We start from the raw sequence: 10812 nt of genomic DNA, 5'->3' as shown, positions 1-10812 counted from the left end.
GCTATATTATAATATTTGAAAGTATTTCATTATAAAGGACAAAGTCTTCTAATCTTTGATATAGCATTGACATACTTTTTAAATATACAAGGCATAGAATGCATTCATTTCCCTCAAAATCATAAATTCCCAACTGGTTATTAAGAATTCAGAATTTTGAGTGATTTTTTTTACATCGGATTATTTACTTTAATGCTTTCAATTATGATGGTGCATTGAACCACTTAGGTTAACATTTTTTTTAAAATAACCAATACCTAGGCTCCAACCAAGTACAAAGAAACCAGAATGGACAGAGTGGGTACTGGAACGAAGGAGAACAAGATCAAAGGATGTTTTATTTTTATCTCTATCAGTGGGTCAAAGTTCTTTCAGAAGAGAGGCACATAGTGGACCTAGGTGATTGGTCACTTTATACGTCAAAGAGGCACACACTGAATTAGCATAGAGTGTTATAAAAGGCTTGGAGTGCAAGCTCACAGTTGTCTTAGTAAGAAGAGAAAGCTTCAATGGATCCCTTTGTGGTCCTTGTGCTCTCTCTCTCCTGTTTGCTTCTCCTTTCACTCTGGAGACAGAGCTCTAAAAGAGGAAAACTCCCTCCTGGCCCCACTCCTCTCCCAATTGTTGGAAATCTCCTACAGATAGATATTAAGGACATCACCAAATCCTTAACCAATGTAAGTATGCTCCTTCAGTGGCTTGCAAAACGTAAGTAAATTCACCTTATTTTCAAATAAAGTATATTCCTAGAGGTACATTGTTACAAGAGATCATTGTAAAGTAAGATACTTTGAAAGGCTTTTGTTGCCTTTTCCAGTTTGTCAGTGTCAGAGATAGCGGAATGAAATCACTCATTTTGTGAGTAGAAAAAGATGTCGATTTTTGCATGTTAGATTCAAAATAACAAAGTGGCAATAATTTGAAGTGCTTTGTTCTTTCTTCATTTTATAACCATTTGCTATAATTTTTGGCTGATGGTAAATGGTAAGGAATGTGGTAGTTGTTAGAGATTTCATTAAATAAGCCCTCTACTATATTAACCATGTGTTTTATTCAGAATAGCTGTGAAAATTGAACTTCTCTGAAGAATTAATTTACGCCTGTTGTCAAGGAAATAGCTGTGGGTTCAGGACCAGCAAAAGCAGATAAGTGGTAGATAAGACATTATAGACTTCCATTATTAGATCCACAAACTAATGTTTTAATTAAACTATAGCTGCAATATATAAACCCCCAAATGACCTTAAGGTTTAGTAATAGTAGGAAGAGGGGTAGAAGATATATAAGTATAGGGTATTTTCTCAAGTGAAAGATGGTTTAAGAGTGTTAATATATCCCAGCACTTTGGGAGGCCGAGACGGGTGGATCACGAGGTCAAGAGATCGAGACCGTCCTGGTCAACATGGTGAAACCCCGTCTCTACTAATACAAAAAATTAGCTGGGCATGGTGGTGCGTGCCTGTAATCCCAGCTACTCAGGAGGCTGAGGCAGGAGAATTGCCTGAACCCAGGAGGCGGAGGTTGCGGTGAGCCGTGATCGCGCCATTGCACTCCAGCCTGGGTAACGAGCGAAACTCCGCCTCAAAAAAAAAAAAAAAAAAGAGTGTTAATATAATATATGAATACCCCTTGTTATGTAATAATTAGCACATAGAGAGAGTAAAGGGCTGTGATTAGTATATTAAGTCTTATAAGCATGATGGTATGATTAAATCAAGAGAACGAGGCTGTAGTTATGAAGAGTACTCCTACTAGATTGATGTTATGGGGAAGGGCAAGGTTGGCAAGGCTAGTTAGGAGTCATCACATGGCTCTTGGGGAGGAAGTGTTTGAAAGCCCCATGTTAGTAGTATGGTTTGGCTGTGAACTCGTTTGTAGTTTGAGTTTGCAAGGCAGACTAATAGGGATGAGGTTAGTCCATGGGCAATTATTAGGGTGGTTGCACCTGTAAAACTTCAGGGCATTTGAAAGAAAACAGCTTTGATAACAAGTGCTGTATGTCTTATGGAATAGTAAGTAATGAGTGATTTTAGATTAGTTTGGCACAAATGGAGCTTGTTATGATTATTCTTCATAGGGATAGCATGAGAAATAAGCTATAAACTCTGTTAGGAGGTTAAGGATTAAGGTGACTCATATAATCTCATAGCCACCTAATTTTAGGAGTACTGCTGTGAGGACTGTTGATCCAGCAAGGGGTCTCTGTGGGCTTTTGAGAGTCCGAGGTGGAGTCATAGAAAGGTATTTTTACTATGAATACTATGATGCATGTTAATCATAAAAGGCTATTAGACCAGGAAATTGTTAGTTCTTGAAACTGGGTATTGGTCTTAAGGTGGACACAAGAGTGCTGATAAATTTCTCAAGCATCAGTGTTTGAATAAGTAAAGTTTGAAATTTGGGTTAGCTGTGGGACACTGAAAATAAATTTGTCATTCTCTGAGCTCAGTTTCTTTGTTAAAAATAGAGCAATAGACCTGCTGAATATGTTGATGTGAGGATTAATTGTAATCTGTGTAGCAATTGTTTAACCATTGCCTTTTGCATCATAGACCATCTGAGTGGCAAGTAAATTAATCATCATTATAATATTATGCATAATGATTATTTTATGATTAATCATAATCATACTTATATATAAAGTTCAGCATAATAGCCATCATCATGTTTACATATAAAATTCAGAAATATTTGAAGCTATGTGGCTGAATAAAAGCATACAAATACAATGAAAATATTAATCCTAGTCAGACTCAGTAGGTGGACAAAAGTGGACAAAATAGTGACTTCATTTGCTGTTATCTCTGTCTCCTTTTCTAGTTCTCAAAAGTTTATGGCCCTGTGTTCACTCTGTATTTTGGCCGGGAATGCACGGTGGTGCTGCATGGATATGAAGTAGTGAAGGAAGCCCTGATTGATCTTGGGGATGAGTTTTCTGGAAGAGGCCGTATCCCAGTGGTTGAAAGAGCTAACAGAGGACATGGTAGGTGTGCATGTGCCTGTTTCAGCATTGGTCTTGGGGTTGGGGAGGATGGAAAACAGAGACTTGCAGAGCTCCTTGGGCAGAGCTTGGCCCATCTATGTGGCTGCCCAGTGTCAGCTTCCTTTCTTGCCTGGGATCTTCCTCCTAGTTTATGTTTCTTTTCCTGTTAGGAATAATTTTCAGCAATGGAAACAGGTGGAAGGAGATCCGGCGTTTCTCCCTCATGACCCTGCGGAATTTTGGGATGGGGAAGAGGAGCATTGAGGACCGTGTTCAAGAGGAAGCCCGCTGCCTTTTGGAGGAGTTGAGAAAAACCAAGGGTGAGTGACCCTACTCTTTATGTCTGACCTTACTGGACTGCTCTCTTCTCTACTGACATTCTTGGAAACATTTCAGGAGTGGCCAGATCCTTTTTCCTTTTCTTTTATTATTATTATAATTTACATTCTGGGGTACATGTGGAGAACACGCATGTTTGTTACATAGGTTAACATGTACCATGGTGGTGTTTGCTGCATCCATCACCATGTCATCTATGTTAGGTATTTCTCTTAATACTATCCCTCTTCTAGCCTGTCACCCCCCTGCTATCCCTCCCCTAGTCCCCGACACCCTGACATGGCCCAGTGTGTGATGTTCTCCTCCCTGTGTCCATGTGTTCTCATTGTTCAACACCCACTTATGAGTGAGAACATGTGGTCTTTGGTTTTTTTGTTCTTATGTCAGTTTGCTGAGAATGATGGTTCCCAGCTTCATCCATGTTCCTGCAAAGGGCATAAACTTGTCCTTTTTTATGGCTGTATAGTATTCCTCAGTGTTTATGTGCCACATTTTCTTTATCCAGTCTATCTTTGATGGGCATTTGTGTTGGTTCCAAGTCTTTGCCACTTTGTGAATGGTGCCACAATAAACATATGTGTTCATGTGTCTTTATATTAGAATGATTTATAATCCTTTGGGTATATACCCAGTAATGGGATTCCTGGATCAAATGGTATTTCTATTTCTAGATCCTTGAGGAATTGCCACACTGTCTTCGACAACGGTTGAACTAATTTACACTCTCACCAATAGGTAAAAGTGTTCCTATTTCTCCACATCCTCTCTAGCATCTGTTGTCTCCTGAGTTCTTAATGGTCATCATTCTAACTGGCATGAGATGGTATCTCAATGTGGTTTTGATTTGCATTTCTCTAATGACCAGTGATGAGCTTTTTTTTTTTCATGTTTGTTGGCTGCATAAAGGTCTTCTTTTGATAAGTATCTGTTCATATCCTTTGTCTACTTTTTGATGGGGATTTTGTTTTTCTTGTAAATTTGTTTAAATTCTTTGTACATTCGGGATATTATTAGCCCTTTGTCAGATAGGTAGATTGCAAAAATTTGTTCCCATTCTGTTGGTTGATGGTTCACTCTAATGATTCTTTTGTTGTGTAGCTTTTTAGTTTAATTAGATTCCATTTGTCACTTTTGGCTTTTATTGCCGTTGCTTTTGGTGTTTTAGTTATGAAGTCCTTGCCCATGCCTATGTCTTGAATGGTATTGCCTAGGTTTTTTTCTAGGGTTTTTATGGTGCTACATCTTACATTTAAATCTTTAATCCATCTGGAGTTAATTTTTGTATAAGGCATAAGGAAGTGATCCAGTTTCAGCCTTCTCCATAACGCTAGCCAGTTTTCTCAACACCATTTATTACATAGGGAATCCCTTTCCTATTGCTTGTTTTTGTCGGGTTTGTCAAAGATCAGATGTTTGTAGAGGTAGGCATTACTTCTGAGGCCTCATTGGTTTCAAAGAACATCTTTATTTCTGCCTTCATGTCATTATTTATCCAGTCATCATTCAGGAGCAACATGTTCAGTTTCCATGTGGTTGTGCTGTTTTGAGTGAGTTTCTTAATCCTGAGTTCTAATTTGATTGCACTGTGGTCTGAGAGACTGTTTGTTATGATTTCCATTCTTTTGCATTTGCTGAGAAATGTTTTACTTCCAATTATGTGGTCGATTTTAGAATAAGTGTGATGTGGTTCTGAGAAAAATGTATATTCTGTGGATATGGGGTGGACAGTTCTGTAGATGTCTATTAGTTCTTCTTGGTCCAGATCTGAGTTCAAGTCCTGGGTACCTTGTTAATTTTCTGTCTTGTTGATCTGTCTAATATTGACAATGGTGTGTTGAAGTTTTTCACTATTATTGTGTGGGAATCCAAGTCTCTTTGTAGGTCATTAAGAACTTGCCTTATGTAGAATTTGACTGTCAACCCATCTGGACCTGGGCTTTTTTTGGGTGGTAGACTCTTAATTGCTGCCTCAACTTCAGACCTTGTTATTGGTCTATTCAGCATTTCAACTTCTTCCTGGTTTAGGCTTGAGAGGATGTACGTGTCCAGGTATTTATCCATTTCTTCCAGGTTTACTAGTTTATGTGCATAGAGTTGTTTGTAATAATCTCTGATGATGGTTTGAATTTCTGTGGAATGTGTGGTGATATCCCCTTTATTGTTTTTTATTGCATCTATTTGATTATTCTCTCTTTTCTTTTTTGTTAATCTGGCTAGTGGTCTGTATTCTGTTGATCTTTTCGAAAAAACAGCTCCTGGATTTACTGATTTTTTGAAGGGTGTTTTGTGTCTCTATCTCGTTCAGTTCTGCTCTGATCTTAGTTATTTCTTGTCTTCTGCTAGGTTTTGAGTTTTTTTGATCTTGCTCCTCTAGCTCTTTCAATTTTGATGATAGGGTATCAATTTTAGATCTCTCATTGCTTCTCATGTGGGCCTTTATTGCTCTATATTTTCCCCTAGACACTGCTTTAAATGTGTCCCAGAGATTCTGGTATGTTGTGTCTTCATTCTCATTGAGAAACGAAATAACATCTTTATTTCTGCCTTCATTTCATTGTTTATCCAGTCAACATTCAAGAGCCAGTTGTTCAGTTTCCATCAAGCTGTGCTGTTTTGAGTTAGTTTCTGAATTCTGAATTCTAACTTGATTGCACTGTGGTGTGAGAGACTGTTTGTTATGATTTCCGTTCTTTTGTATTTGCTGAGGAGTGATTTACTTCCAATTATGTGGTCAGTTTTAGAATAGGTACGATGTGGTGCTGAGAAGAATGTATATTCTGTGGATTTGGGGTGGAGAGTTATGTAAATGTCTATTAGGTTTGCTTGGTCCAGGTCTGAGTTCAAGTCCTGGATATCCTTGTTAATTTTCTGTCTCATTGATCTGTCTCATATTGACAATGGGGTGTTAAAGTCTCCCATTATTATTGTGTGGGCATCTAAGTCTCTTTGTAAGTCATTAAGAACTTGCCTTATGTCCCTGGTTGCTTCTGTATTGGGTGCGTATGTATTTAGGATCGTTAGCTCTTCTTGTTGCATTGATCCTTTTACGAATATGTAATGTCCCTCTTTGTCTCTTTTGATCTTTGTTGCTTTAAAGTCTATTTTATCAGAGATGAGAATTGCAACTCCTGCTTTTTTTTTGCTCTCCATTTGCTTGGTAAATCTTCCTCCATCCCTTTATTTTGAGCCTTTATGTATGCTTGCATGTGAGATGAGTTTCCTGGATACAGCACACCGATGGGTTTTGGCTTTTTGTCCAATTTGCCAGTCTGTGTCTTTTGATTGGGGCATTTATCCCATTTACATTTAGGGTTAGTATTGTTATGTGTGAATTTGATCCTGCCATTTTGATGCTAGCTGGCTGTTTTGCCCATTAGTTGATGCAGATTCTTCATTATGTTGATGCTCTTTACCATTTGGTACATTTTTGGAGTGGCTGGTACTGGTTGTTGTTTTCTATGTTTAATGCCTCTTCAGAAGCTCTTGTAAAGTAGGCCTGGTGGTGATGAAATCTCTGAGTACTTGCTTGTTTGCAAAGGATTTTATTTTTCCTTCACTTATGAAGCTTAGTTTGGCTGGATATGAAATTCTGAGTTGAAAGTTCTTTTCTTTAAGGATGTTGAATATTGGCCCTCACTCTCTTCTGGCTTGTAGGGTTTCTGCTGAGAGATCTGCTGTGAGTCTCATGGACTTCCCTTTGTGGGTAACCCTACCTTTCTCTCTGGCTGCCCTTAGCATTTTCTCCTTCATTTCAACCCTGGTGAATCTGACGATTATGTGCCTTCGGGTTGCTTTTCTAGAGGAATATCTTTGTGGTGTTCTCTGTATTTCTTGGACTCAAATATTGGCCTGCCTTGCTAGGTTTGGGAAGTTTTCCTGGATAATACCCTGAAGAGTATTTTCCAGCTTGGATTCATTCTCTCCATCACATTCAGGTACACCTATCATACGTAGTTTAGGTCTTTTCACATAGTCCCATATTTCTTGTTGACTTTGTTCATTCCTTTTTACCCTTTTTTCTCTAATCTTGCCTTCTCATTTTATTTCATTTAGTTGATCTTCGACCTCTGATATCCTTTCTTCTACTTGGCCAATTCGGCTGTTGAAACTTGTGTATGCTTCGCGAAGTTCTCGTATTGTGTTTTTCGTCTCCATCAATTGACTTATATTCCTAAGTTTTCTATTCGGCTTAGCATTTCGTCAAATCTTTTTTCAAGGTTCTTAGTTTCTTTGCATTGGGTTAGAACATGTTCGTTTAGGTCACAGAAGTTTCTTATTACCCACCTTCTGAAGCCTGATTCTGTCAATTCATCACACTCATTCTCCATCCAGCCTTGTTTCCTTGCTGGTGAGGATATATGATCCCTTGTAGGAGGAGAGGCATCCTGGTTTCGGGTGTTTTCATCCTTTTTGTGCTGGTTTCTTCCAATCTTTGTGGATTTATCCACCTGTTGGCTTTGTAGTTGTTGACTTTTAGATTGGGTCTCTGAGTGGACGTCCAGTTTGCTGATGATGAAGTTATTTCTTTCTGTTTCTTAGTTTTCGTTCTAGCAGTCTGGACCCTCTGCTGTAGGACTGGTCCACTCCAGGCCCTGCTTGCCTGGGGATCACCTGTAGTGGCTGCAGAACAGTAAGGGTTGCTGCCAGTTTCTTCTTCTGCTATCTTTGTCCCAGAAGGATAACCCTCAAATGTCAGTCTGAGCTCTCCTTTATGAGGTGACTCTTTGGATATATGGGAGTCAGGGAGCTGCTTGAGGAGACAGTCTGTCCTTTATAGGAGCTCAAGTGCTGAGCTGCGATCTCTGTTGTTCATTTAGAGCTGCTGGGCAGATATGTTTAAGTCTGCTGCAGCAGAACTCATAGACCCCCTTTTTTCCCCCAGGCTCTCTGTCCCGGGGAATTAGGTCTTTATTTATGAGTTTCCATTGTGCTGCTGCCTTTTTTTCAGGGCTGCCCTGCCCAGCGAGGAGGCAGCCTAGTCACTTTCTGCCTGCAGAGGCTTTACTGAGCTGCTGTGGGCTCCCCCTAGCTGCTGTGTGAACTTCCCTGCAGTCCTGTTTATATGGGTGTAGTTAGAACTGCCTCGGCAATGGTGGCCCACCTCTGTAGTGGCAGAGTCTCTTGTAATGGCAGGTTGCCTCAGCAATGGTGGGCTGCCTATGTAGTGGTGGAGTGCCTCGGTAATGGCAGACGCCCTTCCCCCACAGAGCTGGACCTTCCCAGTTTCAGCTGTGCTTGCTGTGAAACTCTCAACCCAGAGCGTTTCCAATTGCTGTTTTTTTGTGGGAGTGGGACCAGCTGAGCCTGATCACCTAGCTCCCTGCCTCAGAGCCTTTTTTTTTAGTTGAGTGGTTGACTCTCTCCCAGGTGCTCCAGTCACCTGTTGAAAAGCCACTGGAATCTGGGTGATTTCCCATGTGGTGAACTACTGTGCCTGTGCCGGCTGAACCAGCGGCACTGAGATTCGTGGCACTTTTTTGCCCGGGAATCTCCTGGCTTGGCTCTTTGTTTCAGTCCCCTTTTTAATCAGATGAATGGATGACTCTGCCTTCCGGAGCTACAATCACCAGCTAAAATGATGGCCAAACGACGGCCAGACCTGTGTATTTTGTACGGAGAACCACCGCCCCAGGGGTGCCAGCAAAACAGCCGTGCCAGCCAAAACAGCCGCACTGGCCAAACCAGCCGCCCTGGTGACCCATGGGGCTCCTCCTCCTGGGAATCTTCTGGTATGTGGACAATAAAAATCCATCTGGAAATGCGGCGTCCACTCACCCTCTGTGCTTTCACTGGGAGCTGCGATCCTGAGCTGCTCCTAATTGGCCATTATCTATTTGTTTCTGTTTCTTAGTTTTCCTTCTAACAGTCAGGCCCCTCTGCTGTAGGACTGCTGGAGGTCCACTCCAGACCCTACTTGCCTGGGGCTCACCTGCAGCAGCTGCAGAACAGTGATGGTTGCTGCCAGTTTCTTCTTCTGCTATATTTGTCCCAGAAGGATAGCTGGCACATGTCAGTCTGAGCTCTCCTTTATGAGGTGACTCTTTGGATATAAAGCGGTCGGGGAGCTGCTTGAGGAGACAGTCTGTCCTTTATAGGATCTCAAGTGCTGAGGTGTGAACTCCATTTTTCCCTTCAGAGCTGCTGGGCAGGTACATTTAAGTCTGCCTCAGCAGAAATCATAACAACCTTTTTTCCCCCAGATGCTCTGTCCCAGGAAGGTAGGGCTTTATTTATAAGTTTCTGTTGTGCTGCTGCCTTTTTTCAGGGATGCCCTGCCCAGTGAGGAGGCAGCCTAGTCACAGTCTTCCTGCAGAGGCGTTGCTGATCTGCTCTGGGCTCTGCCCAGCTGCCTTGTGAACTTCCCTGCAGTCCTGTTTATAGGGTTATGGTTAGAACTGCCTCAGCAATGGTGGCCTACCTCTGTAATGGCAGACTCTCTCTGTAATGGCAGACTGCCTCAGCAATGGCGGACCACTTCAGCAATGGCAGACTACCTCAGAGTGGTGGAGTGCCTTGGTAATTGCAGATGACCCTCCCCACAGAGCTGTACCATCCCAGGTCCAGCTGTGCTTGCTGTGAAACTCTCAATCCAGAGCATTTCAGATTGCTGGTCTTTGTGGGGGTGGGTCAGGCCATGCCTGATCACCTGACTCAGTGCCTCAGACCTATTTTCTTTCAGTTGAACAGGCGATTCTGTCTTCCAGGCATTCCAGTCACCAGTGGAAATGGCACCTGGATTTGTATCAGTTCTTGTGCTGAGACCCACTGCGCCAGCTGAAACAGCCATGCTGTGGGCTTGTGGCATTTTTTCACCTGGGCATGTCCTGGCCTGGCCCCCTGTTTCAGTCTCCTTTTTTTTAGTTGAATGGGCGACTCTGTCTACCAGGCATTCCAATCACCAGTTGAAAAGGTGCCTGGATTTGTGTGAGATTTTGTGCAGAGACCCGCTGTGCCAGCTCTGTTGGAGGTGCTTTTCTGCCCAGGATTCTCCTGGCCTGGCTCCCTATTTCAGTCCCCTTTTTATCAGTTGAATAGGCGACTCTGTTTCCCAGGTGCTCTAGTCACCTGTTGAAAAGGCATCCAGATTTGTGTGAGATTTTTTATGGAGACCCACTGCACCAGCTGAAACAGCCACACTGGAGACTTGTGGTGCTTTTTCACCCAGGAAGCTCCTGGCCTGGCTCCTTGTTTCAGTCCCCTTTTTATCAGTTGAATGGGCAACTCTGTCTCCCAGGTGCTCCAGTCACCAGCTGAAACAGTGCCTGGACCTGTGTGAGTTTTTTGAGCAGAGAGCCACTGCGCCAGCCAAAACAGCCATGCTGGAGACCCGTGGTGCTCCTCTGCCTGGGAATCTCCTGGTCTGTGAGCAGTAAAAATCCATCTGGAAATGCAGTGACCACTCACCCTCCATGCGCTCACTGGGAGCTACAATCCAGAGCTGCTACTACTCTGCCATCTTGGATCCCCTCCTCTCCAGATTTTTTTAAATA

At 42.1% G+C, this 10812-nt stretch overlaps 1 protein-coding gene across 1 annotated transcript in view; it reads left to right on the top strand.

Moving 5' to 3' along the window:
* The first annotated feature begins 425 nt into the window (after positions 1 to 425).
* The window catches only part of LOC110568730 (cytochrome P450 2C19), a 70804-nt gene continuing 60417 nt past the window's right edge, over positions 426 to 10812 (top strand). The window contains exons 1-3 of the mRNA XM_064374092.1: positions 426 to 677; positions 2821 to 2983; positions 3154 to 3303. Coding sequence (XP_064230162.1) covers positions 510 to 677; positions 2821 to 2983; positions 3154 to 3303 — 481 coding nt within the window. The 5' untranslated portion in view covers positions 426 to 509. The remainder of the gene's footprint in view (positions 678 to 2820; positions 2984 to 3153; positions 3304 to 10812) is intronic.

The sequence above is a fragment of the Aotus nancymaae genome, unplaced genomic scaffold, assembly GCF_030222135.1.
Source record: "Aotus nancymaae isolate 86718 unplaced genomic scaffold, 86718_ANA_hifiasm-v0.15.2.pri h1tg000010l, whole genome shotgun sequence".
NCBI classification, from domain to species: domain Eukaryota; kingdom Metazoa; phylum Chordata; class Mammalia; order Primates; family Aotidae; genus Aotus; species Aotus nancymaae.
This window is presented reverse-complemented; position numbering and strand designations above follow the sequence as displayed.